Source organism: Magnolia sinica, chromosome 14, assembly GCF_029962835.1.
Source record: "Magnolia sinica isolate HGM2019 chromosome 14, MsV1, whole genome shotgun sequence".
Classification (NCBI taxonomy): Eukaryota; Viridiplantae; Streptophyta; class Magnoliopsida; order Magnoliales; family Magnoliaceae; genus Magnolia; species Magnolia sinica.
The window spans coordinates 6,703,842-6,725,192 of NC_080586.1; the positions used below are offsets into that span (position 1 = coordinate 6,703,842).

The following is a 21,351-nucleotide window of genomic DNA, read 5'->3' on the forward strand; positions in this document are numbered from 1 at the left end:
CCTGAGCATCAAGTCATCGTTGGATGCCGATTACTTTTTTCTGGTTATTTAAGGCCAGCAAAGAAAATCTCAAGGGCACGTATATCAAAAGAGAGCACGAGTAGAAAGTCACATTTGTAAAACGCAACTGAGACATCTTGAGGCCTGGTAAGCGACTGTTCATTTTGTTCTCTCGTTACATTTCATGCCTTATTTTTTATTTTTAACTGTCCGTCTAGCTTGTGTGGTGAAAGTTTCTAAATGGACGTGTTACAAACGGTAAAAATCTAAGGGTAGACGTTTCTCTCCCAACTCTTTCCTCTGGTGTGGTCCACATTAATCACGGGTTAGCTTAAATTTTCATTTCTAAGCCTAATGTGAGATTACATATTTAATAGTCAGACTGAATCTTACATGCATATCACAATGACCCATAAAAATCAAGAATGCACTACTTTTTCTCAAGATCTCAGGTCGAACGTTTGGACCGTAGTTTAAGGTCCACCTACTGGATATCTTCCAGCCTATTAAGTTCTTGTGAAATCCAATCCTTCTAATAATTTAGCCCCACAATGAAGGATCATCTGGGATAAAAATCATTCCCATTCACTCATCAACCGAGCCACACTATAGAAAATTTTGTACAACCATTGATAAATATCAAAATACTAAATGCAGTCCACTTAATTAGTAGATAGGGCTGACTCTTTGAAAATAGTATTCCTCATCTTGGGTCTAATTTATCGAATGCATTGGATGTTTAGCCAGTGGAATGTAACCTTTGCTCCAACCAGTGGGCCCTTATTTTTCTAAATTTTTCTGTACGGATGCCGCCACTTTAGTTATTTATTTATTTATTTATTATTTTTTAAAAGGATCTGTCATGATGATTATATAAAATCCACTCCAACCATTACATGCCAAACCGTAATTTAACATATAATCTTAAAATTAGGCTCATTTTTTATTCAGGGGGACCATACCTGAGAAACTGTTTGTAGGGTAAGCATTGCCTTACATAATGTTTCCAATCATGTGGTCCACATGAATCATGAATGGGGCTGATATTTCTGATATAAACCTAACATGGGATGACCGACCTGTTGCTCAGGTTGGATTTCATATAAGCCTCACAGTGGGGCCTAATCGAGCTGCCGCCCATTTGCTCAGGCCACTGACCTGAGGATTATATAAGCCTAAACATTAGGGAATGCAGTGGAATATAATACTTTAATCGAAAAGGCAGTTTTTTGAAAACTTTCGAAAAAGGGAACTGAATTGCAAATTCAATATTAGTCAGGTATTCTTTTGTATAGTTCTCTTTTTCAAGGTAGAAAAACATTGATATTCTAGTAGAGCATGACGAGTCATACAGGTGAACATAGACGCTTTGCACATGGCATATATTTAGATTAAATAAACGGTCCAAATAGTTCATCTCGGGATGGATGTGTATTAAACCAATAAGTATAAAATGCGAATTTATAAGGATCGTAGACGGAAAAGAATTGTGGACCACCCATGTTTAAGAATTGAATGTCCATTAAACAGTAGTTAGGATCAAACAATCAATATGATATTGTAGATTTTTCCACCATCTATTATGGGTTCTGACATTTTGATGGTTTGGATTGCAGTGGGTTTATGCAACGTCTAAATTTTTAGTATTAAGTGCTAGTGAATGATCATACAATCCCAGAGTAACCAGTTCATTTTCCATCTGTCGGGACACATAATTCAGTGTGTCTGGCCATTCAGTGGGGCCAATATGCTAAGATGGTTAAGTGATTTGAATAGTCCATGTTTCAGTTAGTACCATATAAACGCTAAGCATAGATCCCATGACATGGACGGCTCAGATCATTGGAAGACTGAGCATATAGTGGGCCGTGACACACGTGGAATCCCGTTTCCTGAAAACGAACCCAGGGGTAGGGATGCACACGATTTCATTCGGTCCAAATTCTGGGGTGAAACTAGAAGCGAGCCATTCCCAACTGTTCCAGGAAAACCAGAATTGGAACCGGACCGTTTGCAACCTGGAACCCAATCGACCATAAAAACCAGTTCGGTCTGGTTCAGTTTTATACTTAGAGACTTTTTATAATTCATTCCAATTGCATGGTTTGTTTTTATAATTCAGCCTAATAACATAATTTTATTTTTAATTTTTAATTTTTTTTAATATCTAGTTCAACTGCATGGTTTTGAGAGATAGAGAGAGGCCACCAAAGAAGGGAGAAAATTTAATAAGTAGTTCAACTGCATGGTTTTGAGAGATAGAGAGAGGCCACCAAAGAAGGGAGAATTTAATATCTAGTTCAACTACTTGGTTTTGAGAGACAGAGAGAGGCCACCAAAGAGGGGAGAATAAAGAAAGATTAGGATTTTTTTTTCTTTTACTTTTTTTGTTTAAAAAAATCAAAAAATAAATATTTATTAGCATAGGGTCCATTCCAAGTTTGGATCAAGGTTCGGATCCAAGGTTCGGTTCTTCTGTCTAGTTCGGCTTTACAGAACTCCAGACCGAAAGCCGAACCAAATTAACCTATTTTTTAATTTTTTAATTTTTTTAAATTTTCGGAACTGGAACCGGTGAGCTTCAGAACCAGACCAAACTGTGCGATCTGGTCGGTTCTGATCCGGTTTACCGGTTCCACCTGTTCCGTATGCACCCCTAGTTTCATGGTAATTCCAGTGCAACTACCTCCCAGCTTACACTTGGCAGAGGTGAGGTTGGATCGAGACCGTTCGTCTAGAGAGACTTACCATTGGTGAACGAAAATTATAAAGCCAAAGCCGATCAGATGATTGTAGAAATCCTACTCATATATTTTATCGGACGGACCAATGGGCCGGTCTGGCCCTTTAATCATCACCTTATCCAGGCTTGGCCTGGGCTTTGGGCCCAGCCCTCAGACCTAGCTGAGGTTTCCGAACACTAGCCCTACAGGGCTGGCACGGCCAGCCCATTGCCACCTTTACTGGTCAAGGCCCTTTTTCATAAAATCAATATTATTGTGGACTTTTATCCCTGCAACTTTCTTATCACTACTAAGCTTTGTACCATAAGCCATCCACAGTGGGCCCCAGAAAATGGACGTTCAGGATTCACCTAATGAAAAAAACAAAAACAAAAACAAAAACAAATGGGTGGCACTTTGAAAGGTTACTCAGGGATGGATGATGAAACCTCTCTTCTAAACCGTTAAAATCTTTTGCTCCTCTCTCACCATCTTACATACACTCTTTCAGCCGTAGGATTTTTCACTATCAGATGGCTAACGAATCGGACGAGATAGAAGAAGTAGAACATGATGCATGGGTCGACTCCATGATGAAAAGGGCTCAAAGCATTGGGAGCCGTCCATCACAGACCGATCCCTGCACCATCTACCGCCTCCCAAGCAACATTCGCCAGGGCGACGTCAATGCCTATGAACCGCATATCATTTCGATCGGCCCATACCACCGGGGGAAGCAAAGCTTACAAGCCATGGAAGAGCGCAAATGGCACTATCTACATGCACTCCTCACCCGGAACCCTGATCATTCCTTGGCCCATTACATCAAGGAAATCCAGCCGTTGGAGGACCGGGCAAGGAGCTGCTACTCGGAGAAAATCAATCTCAGGAGCCATCGGTTCGTAGAGATGATGGTGTTGGATGGTTGCTTCATCATCGAGCTCTTTCTCAACATCGACGGAAAGCGAGCCGTTGAGGTGGGCCCCACTTATCGTAATGAACGGATGGTGCCTCTTATAAGCCATGACATGCTCCTTTTAGAGAACCAGCTTCCTTTCTTCATTCTCCAACGTTTGTTCGAACTAGTCAACAGGTCAAGCTCTTATTCTCTAGTCGATCTAGCCCTTAATTTCTTCGATCACAACTTACCAAGGAACGAGGCAATCCAGCCGTCCAAAGTAGTCCATCATTTGCTACACTTGTTTCATTCACATATCATACCAGCCCCATTTGAGAGATCACAAGAAGTGGGCCCCACCACAGCTTTTGACCGTAGACTGATTTTGCCACCAAGATCAATACCGTCCATGGCGGAGATCCTGCAGGCTGGGATCTTGTTCAAGAAGAAGAAGGCGGGAAGCTTCTTGGACATAACGTTTTCGGACCTTGTTATCAAAATCCCAGCATTGTCTATCTATGATTCAACTACAAACACTTTATTCCGAAACATGATTGCCTTCGAGCAATGCTATCCGAAATCTGGAACGTACTTCACAAGCTATGCCATCTTCATGCATTGCATGCTCCAAACGACGAAGGATGTAATGGTGTTTAAGCAATGCAGGATCATTGAACACTGGTTGGGCAGTGATGAAGAGGTGGTCCATCTCTTCAATCAGATTTGCAAGGGATTAACCGTTGATTTTAAGGATAATTACCTCTTGGGCCTGATTAATCATGTGGCCGAAGTTTGCGAGAGAAATTGGCACACATGGCAGGCTAGGATGATGCGTGATTATTTCCGTAGCCCATGGTCCATACTCCAAATCGAAGCGACGACTCTCGCCCTGGTGTTCACCCTGGTGCAGGCCTCACTCGCCCTCTTCGCCTACTACCGCCCGCGGCCTTAATCAGGGTTTATGTTTTAAATCAATGCTAGTTTTATGATCAGTTGTAACTATGGCTCGTTTGGATAGACATATTGCATGGTAATGACTTGTAAAATGTTTTGTCAAGTACAGTACCTATCTCATGGTTAATGTGTATTTGTTTCAAAATTTCTATTTTTGAACCGGTACTTTATAATAATTGCAAATTCCTTTACTTGTTTCTTATTATATTTTTATTTGAACACTGAATTACGTGCTGAATTATTTATATATTAGAAATTATTTCTATTTTTATCCCTCCTTAATATGAGAAAACTCTATGAGGCGTACAAAGAGCTCCGTGGATTCAGAGCAGTTATTCGCTTATAAGACGGTGATGAACCTCATCATGTCCTTCCCTCCATCGATCAGTTCATGAAGATGATGGTGTTGGATGGTTGCTTCATTGCCGAGCTATTTCTCAACATCGACAGAAAGTGGTCCATTGAGATGGGCCACATTTATCGTACTGAACAGATGGTGCCTCTTATTGGCTAGGACATGCTCCTTCTAGAGAACCGGCTTCCTTTTTTCAACCTATAACATGTAAAGCTCTTCTTTGTTGGATGATCTGCCCATTAATTTTTTATTTTTATTTTTTATTTTTTATTTTTTATTTTTTTTTTATCACATTCTATCGAGGAGCACGACGATCCCGCCATCTAAAGAGGTCAGACAATTAACTTCTTGGTCTAAAAGCTCGTAGTGATCAATCCATTTACCTCATGGCCCAAGTCCCACATTCCATGGGTTAGGTTCTTGGTTGAATAAGGTGGGTTCCGCCTAACACAAGTTACTCCTCTCACACGAGCCACCCGCCTCACGCAGGCCGCTCACCCTGAGTGTGCCTCTGTATCCCATAGACCACCCCACTCTGTGAAAATGTCTCTGCATTATAGGCCCTCCCAAGGATAGGTCACCATGTACTAGATGGACGGTTAAAAACAGAGAATATCTCAAAATTCAATATTTGCTGTTTGATTTTAACCTCTTGTAATATGGGGGAGCTTCCTACTGTTACTGATATGGGCTACTCAATGGGCCGGACGGGCTTTGGCCCTGCACATTTCGGGCCGAACTCAGAATGAAAATATGTTCCTTGGGCTGGGTTTGGCCTGTGTATAAGAGCATGTCAGCCCTCCCGATTCGAGGGCATTTGTATCATATATCATGCATTTTGAGCAGCTCAGATCTTGCACAAACGTGGGTGGCCAAGCTTAGACTCAGGCTGTAGGGCTTGGTCCTGTTTCTTTCGGCCTGCCATAGGGCCCGGCCAGGCTCAGGCCTACGTTTTTCATTGCAGTCGGGCTTGGACAGACCTCACTTGTCTCCAGCCTACCTATATTGACAACCCTATATTTGACCATTTGTTCACTGGCAGACTTGATGAGTTGACGTAGGGATGGACGTGATGAGGTTGATCACAGTCTTCCTCAAGGATAAATACTCCGAATGCATAGAGTTTCTCTGGACTCTTTATAGAGATTCCTCGAGTCCAAGAGGGAAGAGATGGAAAATAATTTCTAATAATTTGAAATAAATTGATTGATGATAAAAAACAAATTTATAATCCTTTAAATAGTAATATCAAACATTGGAAGAAGTCTCATAATTAATCAAACTCCAACTCAAACTCTCTAAAATTCATAACTTAATACTATTTATAGATGGTCATGATTTCTACTCGACTTCATGGTTTTCGGTCAAAAATAGTAAGTGTCCAATTTGGCCTAATCACAGCTCAGCCGATCAAGAATTATGATTGAACTAAAACTTACTATAAATAGTAAAAAAAATCAAAAAGCATTTTCGACCGTTGATTTAATGGAATCTCACAAATTCGGCATGGGCAACCCTGCGTAACAGGGTTGAGTAGCTAAAGTAGCTTCTCCCGGTTTGCAAGATATGCCTGTTTTAAGGTTCTGATGGTCATGATCACTTCTGCCTCTGATCAGACCTTCTCTGGTCCATCTTGTACAATAAAGTGTCCGCTACAAGCTCTACATAGTGCTCTACATCATGAGTGGACCTTGATGATTTTTATTTTTACAGCGATGAACCCACCACAAAAGGGTCCATGTGATGGATAGCTCAGACTTTTTAAACATTTACCAATTGGTCCGGGCCAAGGCCTGTCCAACCCCAGCCCACAAAGTAAACCTATACCCAAACCCGTCGCTCTCTCAGCTCTGATGAAGTCTGGGTAGGAGAGCGCTCATCTTGCCATTGTAAGATCTACCAATGAATGGTCCAGATTCATAGCCCATGAAACCACTTCCACGAGTGGCAGTGACTGAGTCACAGGTGAGGGCTCCACCAGTAATGAGAGAAGAGAACCATATTCGTGTATTCATTGATACCTTCCATCTGAATTAATCCATGGGCGTATTGTCGATGGTACATGCTCCCAAAATCACACGATGTAACAATCCCATCCGTCCTGTTTTCCTTTACCTTTTCTTTTATGTGGTATTTCTATTTTAAATATTAAATATTACTAAAAAAAGTCAGAAAAACTCATATAAGTTTTTGAGAAACTCTACCGAGTTTTCAAGTAACTCGACTCAGCTGGGTTTTGAGTTGAGTCAACATTTTAGGTTTTAAAACATGAGCGGCAAACTACTATCTGGCAGTTGCATACACCATCTGTAGATGAAGGATGCAACCACATATCCTAGCATATGACTTTCTTTTACATTTCCAGACTAAATCTTGACCGTTAATCGGATGGCTATGGTCTTCCAATAAATGTGCAATTTGGACCATTTTCCATAAACAATAGTAGGAACTTAATCACCAATCACGCATACTGTCGGCCCTATACTATATTCAGCTTCTAGCTCCTCTGCCATATCATTTCTGATGTAGAGCAGGTTGCGGGCACTTTCATGGCCAAGATGGATCGAAAAGGCCCGGTTAATGACAGAAGTGATCAGGACCGTCAGAACTTAAAGTGGACCGCAAACTGGAATGAGCTATTGCACGTACCATATATGAATTTGCGGTAGGACGAGCTACTTTAGCCACCCAACCCCGCTATGCCAAGTTGCTCATGCCGAATTTGCGAAATACCTTCAGATTGATGATTGAAATCTTGTTTTAATTTTGTTTTCACTATTTATTGTAAGTTTTAGTTTGAGTATAACTCTTTATCCGTTGGGCTTTAAGAGTTATGCCCAACATGAAAGTGCTTAGAATAATTAGGAGAACATCATGGTTCAGCTAAATAGGACACTATTTTTAACAAAAACCATGCACACGTTACGATTGTCTATAAATAGTAAGTTTACTATTTATAATAAGTCACAATTTCTAGGAGTTTAGTCGTAATTTGATTCTGAAACTTCTTTCTAAGGTTTATGTTATTATTTAAGAGGTTGTAAGCTCTTTTTTCATCATCAATCAATTTATTATGATTTTTTAAGAATTATTCTGTTTTATTTTTTTCTCGTGGATTCTAGATTTTCTACGTGAGGAGTATAGAGAAGTTGCATGGATTTAGAACCGTTATCCCCGGAAGTTGGTGCTCGACCTCAGGTCCTTACCCTCAATGTCCTGCCGCATAGATCTCTAACAAAAACTAGGCTGATATAACTACAGCTATCAAACCTTTGTACAGTACACGTTCTCTCAGGTAGACCATGTCTAAATGAGGCCGTATCCACTGCAAAGTCTTTTATTTTTTATTTAGTGGTGAAGCTTTTAACCCACCATGTGATGTGTGGAGCCCAGGGTGATGTGAAATCCAATCTATCCGATTTGTTTTCTTTGGGCGCAAATAAATAAATAAATCTAAATTTCATGTGGCCCCACCATAAGGAGTTGTTGGGATGGCGATGCCCACCATAAAAAAAGACTTTCTAGGTTGTAACCTATAGCAGGATGTGTGGGCCTAGAGTGATGTAGACGTGACATCCAACCCACCTATCATGTGGGCCGCCTCATGTTCTTTGATGGATGGCGGTTAAATCAGGCTTATCTAAATTTCAAGTGGGCCAGACCATAAAAAAGCAGTTGGAATGGTGACGTCCACTATTAAAAACCTTTTAGAGTGTCTGTGGAGGCTTATCATGTTGTTTAATATTTTATTGAAACCGTTCGGATGATGCGCCTCATCGGGCTGAACATACATTTAAAAGAAAAAGAAAATTTTATGGAAAACTACCTACTTAAAATAGAATTTACATTCTCATACCTATTTTGAAATGGTTTTCAACAAGTTACCTTACTAATCTAAGGGGCATTTGGATTGTAAGTTACTTTAGATAAGTTATATCACAAGCAGCTTATCTTAATTTCTACCTATTCAGAAAATAAGTACATTTGACGCATGTTCGATTTTTATTTTTTTTAAATTTATTATTATTATTATTTTTTTACATCATAAGTATTTATCCCTCAAGATGGTTTGGTCCCCCTCACATTCACTGTCCATCATGTGGGGGCCAACCTTTAATGTGGACGATTCATTGTGTGGGCCCCATATTTGATGTGGGTCATCCATCATGCCAAGCTCACTTTGTATGTGAGTCATTCATCATTAGTGGTGGACCTTTAATGTGCAATGTCCATTATTTAGGACCCACATTTGATGTTGGTCATCCAGCATGTGGAGCCCACCTTCAATATCCACCACCTATCTCGTGGAGCCCACCTTTGATGTGGACAATTCATCATGTGGGCCCCACCTCTGATGTGGTCATCTATCATGCGGGGCCTAACTTGGATATGGACCACTCATCATTGGGGCTAACCTTTGATGTGAATCGTCCATTTTGTGGGTCCACCTTGATGTGGATCATCCATCATGTGGGCCCCACCATTGTTAATTTTCCATCATGTACAACCCACTTTTGATGTGAATTGCTCATCATGTGGGCCCTACCTTCAACATGGGCTATTCATCATGCGGAGCTTGCTTTTTTTTAAAAAATTATTTATTTAAAGAAGTTTTATATATATATATATATATATATATATATATATTTAAAGAAATATATATATATATATACACACACACACACACAGATGCTCTCCTACGCACCGATGCACGTGAGCACCTTTCCACATGTGTCATGGGTGTCGAATCCGAACGATCCATAAGATGCAGAATCCCATGAAACCTTAGGGGGTGAATTTTCACCCTGATCTAAGATTCTGGTGGGCCATAGTAAAGAGAAATTCAAATCAAAGGAAGAAATGGTTTGCATTTTTATGGCCTACCAAAGTTTTGGTTCAAAGTAAAAATTGGTATCAGGAGGTTTCATGAGGTTCTGCTTCATGTGGACCGTTCCGATTTTCGAGAATCATCAGATATGATGAGTTCTCAAAAAAGTTTGTAGGTAGTCCATGCGAAATGGTTCACAGGTAATATATATATATATATATATATAAGGGAGATTTACAATCTCTTTGTGCGGGCATCACAAAAAGGATGAAGCCTCGCCTATCATATGAACGGGGGGAAGAAACTAGCCTTCCCTCAAGTAACCTAGACCCATCCTATTCAAAAATAGAAGGCCCCTAGTGATTTGGGGGGAGCTCAGCCTGAGAAGCAAAGAAAGAGGTAACTTGTAAAGTGCTCCCTCTTTTAGCTAGATCATCAGCTATTGCATTTGCTTCCCTCGAACATAGGTGAAGGAGATGTCCAAAATCTTGGACAACGATCTAACCCTCGCATACAGTAACTCATGGACCACTTTGGATTGGAATTCTTTGAGAGGATATGGGCCATTCATCATTAGGGTCGACCTTTGATGTGGATCGTTCATCATGTGTGGCTAACTTGATGTGGGTCATCCATCATGCAGGGCCTAGCTTTAATATCCATCGCCCATCATGTGAAACTCACCTTAATTTGATGTTAACCGTTCATTGTGTGGGCCCCACCTTTGAAGTGAGTCTGTCCATTATACCCGCCTATTTTGGATGTGGGCTATTTATTATTAGAGATCAACCTTTGATGTGAACCATCCATCATGTACGCCCACATTAATATGAGTGGTCCATCATGTGGGGCTCACATTTGATATGGACCATCCATCACATGGGCCCCATCTTTGATGTGGGCAATCATGTGGGGCCTGTCACCCTTTGTTCAGCCTAGGGCCCAAAACTCAACTCGATTTGTGAGTCAAGTGAACCACATAATTGGAAACATTGTACAGGACAATCTGACTGTCCAAATTGTTTTTCTTTGTGTGGCACACTTGAGACATAGATAGGCCCGAACTTTGGGCCCTCGGCCTAATTTTAGTGTGGCATCTAATAGTGGGAGAGGATTTCTTATAATCATCATGGTGGGCCCTAAAAAAATAAGGTTGGACATCTCTATCTGAATTGTTTCCTTTGGTGTGATCCAACCAAATCATATATTAGCCTGTTTTTTAGGCCTAAGACTTAACGGTTGGAGTGGATTTGGTGTACAAGTCATAGTTGCCCCTATAAAAAATTGAGGGTGGGCATTCCTCTCTAGAGCTGGGCACGGGACATCGACTCGGCAAACTCGACTCGTCCGACTCATTCAGACCCGACTCGATCCAAACCAAGTGGGTGAATTGATTTGAACTGAGTAGACTTCATCCAATCTGAACTCAAACCGAGTTGAGTTCGGGTTACCTAGTAACTCGACTAGACTCAACTTGAAATCCAACTTGGTACTGACTTGACTCGGCTCGACCCGTACATATATATGAAATTTAGATTTAATGTTTCATGGAGAGGCCATAATTCTAACAAGTGCACCTAGGTTTTGAGTTGTGATTTCAACTTGTGGATACCCGCTGCACTCGACTTGACTTGGTCCTGATTAGTCCAGGCCATCCTTGGACTCAGATCGGGTCAGGCATGCTGGACTCGAGATTGAGTTGAGTCGAGTTCGGGTTAGGTTTCTTTGAAAACCGGATCGAGTCGGGTCAGCCCTAACTTGGTCTGATTTGACTCAATGCCCACCTCTATCCCTCTCCCAATTGTTTAAAAATTAAAGGTTTAGGCTCAACAAATGAATTTTATGGTACCTGTCTTGACTTTTTAAGAGGCCCCCGAAGATGTGTACGTGGGATCCACTTTGGCCATTAGATGTATAATAACACATTTGTCCTAAGGTCAAATAATCTGGCCGGCCCACTTGTGATTTAGGTTGGCCACATTAAGGAAAACATTTGGGAGAGAGACGCTCATGCCTGAATTTTTATGGGCTCATTGGGGTGATTACACAAGACCACTCCAACCATTAGATGCCACACCAGCATTTAAGCCTGGGGCCCAAAAATCTGGCCTATCCATAATTTAGCTTGGCCACTTCAAGGAAACGGTTTGATCGGGGAGGGTTACCCTGTATACTATTTTGAATTCCGTGGTGTACTTGAATCATGAATGGGGCTGGTTTTTGGGCATTGGGCATACATGACATGAGATTAGGACCTAGTGGTTGGGTTGAATTTCACGTAAACAATAAGAGGAGGCCGTCAGAGCTACCGAACCTTTCTCGCATGGCCCAACTGAACTGCACTCACCAAGGAAAGTATTCTGATGATAATTGTAGTAACTTATTTGAAAACCTTTTGTAAACTTTCCTGAAACAAAGTCACGTCATTCCAAAATCAACTGATTTTAAAGATTGAGGCCATGACTTCAAATGGTAGGGCCCACCTGAGTTTTGGACAGGACTCGGTTTTCGGATCCAAGGAAAGGACAAAGGGGATCACAAATGGATGGATGGGATGTCATATACAAGCATCAGATGGGCCCCACACACAAAGCGTTGAAGATTGGGCTTAGCATAAGCTTTGTCCACGTACGGTGGTGGTATGAGTGCGTGGGTGTGTGGGGGTGTAAGTGGGTGGCGTGGATTAGGTACTGCCTCCAACTGTTCCGAGCTCGGGACAGGCTCGGCTCCGAGGGACCACCGTGATATATGTATTTCATCCACACTGTCCATCAATTTTTTCCTTATTATTTTAGATTAAAAAGCGAAAAGTAAGGAGGATTCAAGCTTAAGCGGACCACAGTGGGGATTATATTTCTACTGTTGAAATTTTCTTGGGGACCACGGAAGTTTTGGATCAAAATGATATTTGTATTGTCACTTCGTCCAGGTGTATATGACCATATCAACAGGTTGGATGGCAAATAAAATCCACGGCGGGCCATACGAAGGTTTCAGTGGTTGGCGTGCTTATCACCACTGCTTCCTTTAGTGTGGTCCATTTGAGATTGGATCTGTCTTATTTTTGGTATAATGATCTTAAATTATATAGTAAAATGGATGTACGGTGCGGATAAAATTCATATATAACGGTGGCCCCTTGATGGCCGCTCGGAGCCTCTGCCTGTCCCGAGCTTGCAACAGGCGGGGGTAGTACCGAATCCGCGCTCGTAATTGGGCATGTTAAAAATAATAAATAAATAAAATACTGCTTCATGCATGAACCTTGGGCAATGAAACAAAACAAAAAGTCATAAGTGGCGCTTTCTGGTTAGGTTTATGGTTGCCGGCGCCCAATTTTAGACCATGGACTTCGGGTAGGAAAAAACGCGGAATGCATGGTGAACTCAACTCCAACGTGGTGTATGAACTTCGTGGAGCCACCATCCTATATGTGTTTTATCCATACCGTCCATCTGTTTTGCAAGCTCTTTTGAAGGCATGAATGTAAAATTAAAGCAATTTCAAATCTTAACTGGACCACGCCATTGAAAATAGTAAGGACAATTACATCCACCGTTGAAACTATCTTAGGTCCAACAATGATGTTTATTTGTCATCCAAACTGTTAATAAAGTCACACACGCCTGGACGAGGGAAAAGTACATAAATATCAGATCCAAATTTTCCATGAAGTCTTTAATGGTAGGCATTTATGTGGTGTGGTCCACTTGAATTTTGGACGTGATTTAATTTTGTATTCATGCCCTAAATGAGCCGGCAAAATGGATGGACAGCATGAATAAAACAAATTCATCATGGTGGGCCACTCATACTCCTTAATGTAGGCGACAAAAATCCATGGAACTTATTAATTAACAATCAAGTAAATCGCGTTTCTTCAACGTATCCTCACATACACCTCTGGACACGGAGAGGATTTCCTGCGAAAGCCTCCTGTGCAAGATTCTGTGTGGGGCCACTATGATGTATGTGAGAAAGCCATTCTGTCCATCTGTTTTACAGTTAATTTTAGGACATGGGATGAAAAATGAGGAAGATCAAAATCTCAAGTGGGCCACACTAAGAGGAAACAATGGGAATTTAGTGGCCATTTATATGGCCATAAAGGTTTTGTATCAGTTTAATTTTTTGGTTTTTTCACTTAATCTCAGTGAAGATGACCTTATAAATGGATTGGATGGAATATAAACATCAAGGTGGATCCTGGGAAGGTTCCAACCGTAGGAAATATTTCTTTTCCACTGTTTCATCTCACATGGCCCACTTGAGTTTTAGATCCTCATCATTTTACATCTCATGTTCTAAGATGATCTTAGAAAACGGATGAACGGGTTGGATTTCTAACAAACATCACAATGGCCCCACTCAAAATCCTTATGCAGCAACTCCCTGCGATAGGCTTTGGCAGAAAATACGCGTCCGACAGGACATATCGGGTTAGGAAAGGTTATGCATCTTCGCCCAGTCAAAACCCTCTTGAGTGGGAAAAACATGACGCGGATTTCCTGCGAGAGACTTTCGCAGGAAGTTCCGGCGCTGGAAGCCTGGATGGGGTACAACTTGATTTTTTTAGAAATCCACCCGGTTCATCCATTTTCTGAGATACTTCTAGGTTAATAGGCCAAAAATGACCCGTGTTCAATACTCAAGTGGGCCTAATATGTGAGTATTGAACGTACATAGTTAAAATATTTGTGGGCCATAGAAGTTTTGAATTAGGATAATATTTGTGTTTTCAAGTAGGAATGGCTTTACTAACGGTATGGATGTCATGTAAACATCACTTTCTACCAGAAATATTTCAACGGTAGGAATTTTCTTACTCACCTTTTACTCTAGTTCGGCTCACTTGAGTTTTGATCCTTCTCACTTTTGGTCTCAAGTCCTAAAATGAGCTCAGAAAACGGATGACCGGGATAGATTTCTCAAAAACATCAAGTTGGCCCCCACCCAGGTTTCCAGCGCAGGAACTTCCTGCGAGAGGCTTCCGCAGGAAATCCGCATTAGAAAAAATTAGAAAAGAAGAGGATAAGAACAAGCTCCAAAGGACAACGAAGACGTGTAAAGGAGAAAAAACACCACAGCCATCCATGAGGGGGCGGCTTCGGTGGATCTACGGGTTTACCGATGTGGGTGGGATCGCCGACCGTGGGGCCTATACTGATGTATTTCTCTTACATCCACACCATTCATCTATTTTGAAAACTTATTTTAGAACATAATCTAAAAAAATGAAGCAGATCTAAATCTCAGGTGGACCATAATAAGGAAACTGATAATCAACCATTAAAAACTTCTTGGGGCAACAAATTTTTAAGGTTAACTTGATATATATATATATATATATATATATATATATATATATATATATATATATATATATATCGACCATTAAAAACTTCTCGAGGTAGGTCTCTTCATATGGGTCTTTGTGACCTTACCAATGGTTCGATGGCAAATAAACGTCTAGGTAGCCCCATGAAAATTTTAATGGTGGGTATTCAATTATAACCATTTCCTGGTCTACCTAAAATTTGGATCCGCTTCATTTTTGGGATCATGCTCTAAAATAAGCTCTGAAAATCGATGCATCAGTAAGATATGCATCCAGGTCACGAGCCATGCTTGAAATGAAAAATGAAATTGACGTACACATCCATTGACAAAACAATTTTTTTTTTTTTTTTTTTTATTGTATTAAACCATCTTAATTAAAACAGAAATCACAATCAGATTACATGGGGTAGCTATTGACCATATGATTAATCAAAACAGAAATAGAACGAAGGCGAGGTGGGTGGAAAAATGAATAAATTCTGAAGAAGGACATCGTAATAGTGAGAATGAAAGCGAAAATGTTAGCTATGAGTAAAATAAACGCCCATGCTTGAAATGAAAATTGAAAATAAAGAAATTGACGTACACATCCATTGACAAAACAAATTGTCATACTTTAGTATTCAACCATCTTAATTAAAACAGAAATCACAATAAGATTACATAGGGTAGCCATCGATCATACGATTAATCAAAACAGAGTTAGAACGAAGGCGAGGTGGGTGGAAAAATGAATAGATACTGAAAAAAGACATCGTAATAGTGAGAATGAAAGCGAGAATGCCAGCTATGAGTGAAATAATCGCCCATGGACTGCTGAAATAGTTGCGAACCATGCTAGCCCGCCATGCATGCCAAACATCCTCACTATACGCCTTAACCTCCTTGAAGAGACTCGAAAGGTAACAATTTTCAATATCGATGGTAATTCCGTCGGTCATCTGATTGATGAGACGGGCCACCTCATCGTCGCTGCCCAATCTGTGCTCAATGATCTTGCTTTGGTAGAGTATGTCCACGTCGGTGGATGTGTCGACGAGGCAATTCATGAGGATGGCATAGCTGGTGAAGTGGTTACCGACGATGGGAAGGCATTGCTCGAAGGCGATGAAGTTTCGGAGGAGATTGCCTGTGTATTCGTAGATAGATAGAAGTGGGATTTCCATCACCCCCTTACTGAATTTTACATCCAAGAAGCTGGACACCTTGTCGTTTTTCTTGAACCTAACTCCAGCCAGCTGGAGTTCTGTTGCTGAAGGTATCATTCTCGGTGGCGGTGGGGCTGCTGAGGGCATGCTAGGGAGGGGAGCGTAACCGTTGGGGTGTAATTCATCTGGTGGAGGAGATGGGAGGAGATGTGAGTGAAATAAATGGAGGAGATGATGGATGGATCTTGTTGTAATGTGCAATCCGTCATCCTTAATAAAGAGATGCCTGTAAAAATCAAACGTGAGATCGATGAGAGATGAATGGCTGGATTTAACTGTAAGTTCGAACAAGCGCTGTAGGATGAAGAAAGGAAGTTGGTTTTCTAAGAGAAGCATGTCTCGGGCTATAAGTGGTATCATCCAAGCCGTCTGATAAATGGGGTCCACCGCAGTGGCCTCCTTCTGCTTGAGAAAGAGCTCGATGATGAAGCAACCGTCGATTACCATCGTCTCCACGAACTCGTCGCTACTGACGTCGATGCTGTCTGAATAACAGCTGCGTGCTTGGGCTTCCATGGCCTTGATCTCCATGAGGCAGTCTTCCAGCCTACTATATGGGCTTCGAGAGAGGAGGTTGTTTAGGTACCGCCATTTGTGCTCTTCCATGGATTGTAGCTGTTGGTTGGACCGGTGAAATGGGCCGATGGAGATGATCTGGGGATCATAAGAGTTGCCTGCATCGGTCTGCCGGATGATTTGGGGGACTCTGAAGATGGTGGTTGAATCTTTGGGAGATGGATTTGGATTAGAGGCTGCCAGCTTCTCATTCATGGAATTCAACCATGCACTGTTGATATCTACTGCTACATGTTTGCTGAGGTTTTCTGCCTCCTCTACGGCTATTCTCTCTTTCTCCATTTGAGGGAGATGGGATTAATTTCTTTCTATTTGGTGATTGAATGAGATCTCATAAGTCTTTATAGGGTAAGAACTAGAAAATAACCGGCTTGAAAGGTCATAAATGAGCTTTGTTTAATGAGGAGGTCTCCATTCCAATCCTTGGACCTCACGTTACAGTCTGCGGATGACTTGCAACCAACTAAGTGTACCTAACATCCAACCCTTCCAATATGGTGGGCCCACATCGATGATATCTCAGTACAAACATCAGATCCATTAAATCTTCAGGTAGACCACACACCATAGAAAACAATGTATAACCATTGATAAATAGTAAAATACAAATGTTGTTTACTCAATGAATAGATATGGATGATTTTTGTACGAGGTTATCAACATGATGGGAAAAACTTATTGGAAGGATGGGATTTCACACACGAATGAATGTTAGAAAGAATCCACCAGGCCACAGTAAGCTTTCTAAATTAAGCACGTGTGTATGTGTTTTGTTTTTATTATTTATTATTTATTTTTTATAAATCTTTCATCGAGATAGCCCGTCATAATCACCCATCTGATTCACTTCTCAAGTGAGCCAAACATGTATCGAGAATTAGGTTGCGATCTTCTGACAAAATACACCTCTATGGTTTTCCTCTCTTTCTCCGTTCTTGTAAGGAATTTTTTTTTTTTTTTTTTAGTGAATAACCATCACTTAAAATGAAAAAAAATTAAAAACCGTGTTTGGACCGCTGATCTATAGCCTTTCGGGGCACACCATGAAAAACGTGTTCTTAAATCTTAAGAATACAGAAGGTTTGGTGATTCCAGATTAGTCACGGAAGGAAACGTAGCTCCACGGCCTTCCCTGTCTAACATTGCAAAATGGTCCAGCTAAATCCATTGGACTTTGACTGTAATAACTTGGTTTATGTACTCACCGAGAGAGAGGGGTTCACCGGTAGATATGGGCCCCACCACGCAAGTTGTGCATCCAACCCTTAAGGACGTCACGGTGGGCTCCATAGAGCTTCACAATGGTGTGCCTCAGTGGGGCACATTTGCATTTCTGGTTTAGAGCATGTCGCGGACAGTTTCATGGCCAAGATGGATTAGAAAAGGACCGGTTGATGATAAAAGTGATCTAGACCGTCGGAGCTTATATCGGGCGTATCTCCCAATCTAGAATGAGTTATCGGGTGTAAAATATATGATTTTAGGGTAGAACAAGCTACTTTAGCCACCCAACCCTACTACGCTGGGTTGCGCAAGCCGGATTTGCAAAATACCTCCAGATTGATGGTCAATTTCCCATTTTAATTCCATCTATAAATAGTAAGTTTTAGTTTCAATATAACTCTTCATGTACTGTGTGCGTTTAGGAGTTGCGCCCAAAGCTTAGAATAATTAGGAGAATGGTTTGGTGAAGCTAAATAGGACGCTTACCATTTTTGGCCGAAAACCTTGCACACTAATAAACATCTCAACTGCCTATAAATAGTAAGTTTATTATTTATAGTAAGTTGCGAATTTTAGGAGTTTTAGCTTTAGTTTCCATCTAATTTCTCTCTCATTGCTTCGTATCCCTATTGAAAGGGTTGTGAAGTCGTTTATTTCATTCATTAATAAATTTTGAAATTTATAGAATTTATTTTCCATTTTAGTTACTTTCTTTCTTGTGGATTTAAGAAGTCTCTGTAAGGAGTTCAGAGAAATTTCGTGAATTCGAAGCAGTTATCGAAAGACAGTGCTCGACCTTATCATGTTCATACTTGTGTCAATTTCTTTGACAACCGTTCATTCTTTTCTTTATCCCGTGTGGCCCACCTGATGAGCAAACTGGCCCGAATTATGGCCATTGCACGTTCATTGCGTGCCCATACATGATGGAATGGCCCAGAATTCTCACATCTGTAATGTGGGCACCCCGAATCACCGTTGAATCACGTGTATAGCTTATTCCTTTCGTTGAGGTTGGCTAATTTCACAGGCGTGTAGCCGGTAGAACCATATACGTCTACGAGTAGAGCCGATTACATACATATGGGCACACGTGCAAATATGAATCAGGCACGTGGCATCTAGCTTTCTATAAGGTTGAAAAACAATGCTTAGATCATCCTGCCTATAAAATCAAATAAGTTCAACGTTAAGGTGGGCCAAAAGAAACAAACTGAAATAATAATTAAAATATAAATTTTTTTCTAACCACCCGTCTATTTTGATACATTGTGGCCCAGGTGAGGTTTTTTTTAAAAAAAATATATTTATTATTATTATTTTTTTAATTTAAGGTTATGTATTGATGTGAGCAAGATGTACAATTGGAGATTCAGGTTGGCCCCACAAGGGCCGGCCAAACCTATCATATGGGAAGAGATCTGAGAGCAAAATTTACAGAGTAAGGATGCAGAAAATGGAAACGACAGCTGGAAATGGCAGCAGATAACAAGGCCATCAAGCAGAGCTGGAAGGACCTCCTGGGAGAAAAGCAGAGTTGCACAGAGACACGGGACTGGCAGTGACCGTCCCCAGTGCGTCGCGAAGGCAGGAACTAGCCTAATTTTTGCCAGAAAATCTTAGTAGGTATCTTGACGAGTGTGAAAGAATGATTTGATTGCACAACTATTCAGCGATCGATCACTAATAATAAAAGGATTTCACACAAAAATAGGTGAGAACCTTTCTCACAGGGGTGTGGATCATCTTTGGTGAAGGCATAGATGTGATGACCCTGATTTTTGGGCCTCATCAAATTGGTTTAGTTAGGATTAAAATTTTTATTTCTAAATTAATAATATAACAAAACACTTAGCTCATTCGGTATAGGTTTTCTTGGTGGAGGGTAAAGTTAGAGGATTGACGAATTCTCCCATGAAAACCCTAAGGAAAAATGGGGGAGAGAGAGGAGGCCCCTGAAAGAAGAGTTTTTCAAGTTCTTCCCATTTTCTTAAAAAAAATTATGTATTTTAATTTAAAAACCCTAGATCTAGAACAAGGCGGATGCATTGGCCTTATGTCCATTGTTTCAATATATGGGAGGTTGTAAAAATCAATTTTGAGCAATCTAGCAATGTCAGGCTAGATCAATTCAAGTTAGAGGTTTCTAAAGGGCTAACTCATATCAGTGCCTCAAATTATAGAGTGATCTAATTATTGGATTGGCCACAACGATATAACTAGAGTATCAATTATAAACAACCGCTGTAGAACAATTTTAAGTAACGATTGTATATCTTCGATAACTTGGATTCGATCGATCCTCTTGTTTTCCAAACATGGTGATGTGAAAGTTATTGGGTGGTTTAGACTTAATCCACGAATGTGATGAATCTACAAAAATTATGGAGAAAGAGGAACAATTCTAAATTTTTTAAAATTTTGAATTATGTAACAGACCCAATTGACTTCGAAAGATCAATCGAAGATAGCCCATTGATCAATTGAATAAGGTAATTTTTGTCTAGCAACAAAAAAGTTTAATTTCGAAGTTCACTCGATTGATCAAAGTCTAGGTTTGATTGATTGAAGAGATCCTCGAGCGGCCTCGATCAATTGAGGTGTATATCAACTGAAGATGGTGAAAATTATCCAGTGACCCAAATTGAATTAAATCTAATTTTTGTTGACTGATTGAAGAGTGGGGTTCAATCAATCAAAGGTGACCTAAAGTGTTTACAGACTTATGATATAAAATTTGAAAATTTTCGATCTCTATTCGATTGATTGAAGGGATCGATCCAGAGCCTTCGAGCTGGTTCGATCAACCGATAGTCCCCTGTATTGACTTTCAAATTCAAATAATGAACTAAAAAGAACATAATATATTAAAAGTTAGTCAAGAAACATTATTGAGTTTTACATAACCCAAAACCTATTTGGGAGAAATCTAATTGCTTGGAGAAAAATTCTAACATGGGAAATGTTCTCGACTACGCACGGAATCATGAAATCTGGTTTTCAAACTGTCACTCATGTCTACAGGCATCGATAAATTCAATAATTACGGAAACGAATTGTTCAAACATACTTACATGTTCCACGGAAATTGTCCGGAGTCGTGCACTATGAGTTGCATATACCATAACCCATCTACTAAACATGGCGAACATGTGCAGCAATCTAGGACATCCAAATCATCGGCCCCACAATGGACGGAGCATGAATGAAAATTACACTGATCAGTCGGTCAGTGGGACTGCTGA

General features: G+C 40.6%; 2 protein-coding genes across 2 annotated transcripts; one reads left to right on the plus strand and one right to left on the minus strand.

The window, feature by feature from the left end:
- The first annotated feature begins 96 nt into the window (after positions 1 to 96).
- LOC131225428 (UPF0481 protein At3g47200-like) lies at positions 97 to 4,720 on the plus strand. The gene is made up of 2 exons (XM_058220961.1): positions 97 to 147; positions 3,235 to 4,720. The coding sequence occupies exon 2, from the start codon at positions 3,257 to 3,259 to the stop codon at positions 4,571 to 4,573; it is 1,317 nt and encodes a 438-aa protein (XP_058076944.1). The 5' UTR covers positions 97 to 147; positions 3,235 to 3,256; the 3' UTR covers positions 4,574 to 4,720.
- Positions 4,721 to 15,757: 11,037 nt separating this feature from the next.
- LOC131226005 (UPF0481 protein At3g47200-like) lies at positions 15,758 to 17,164 on the minus strand. Its single transcript, XM_058221637.1, has one exon. The coding sequence runs from the start codon at positions 17,162 to 17,164 to the stop codon at positions 15,758 to 15,760; it is 1,407 nt and encodes a 468-aa protein (XP_058077620.1).
- Positions 17,165 to 21,351: the final 4,187 nt, after the last annotated feature.

Coding starts and splice junctions, on each gene's coding strand:
- LOC131225428 (XM_058220961.1), top strand. CDS start 3,257: ATGGCTAACGAATCGGACGAGATAGAAGAAGTAGAACATGATGCATGG.
- LOC131226005 (XM_058221637.1), bottom strand. CDS start 17,164: ATGGAGAAAGAGAGAATAGCCGTAGAGGAGGCAGAAAACCTCAGCAAA.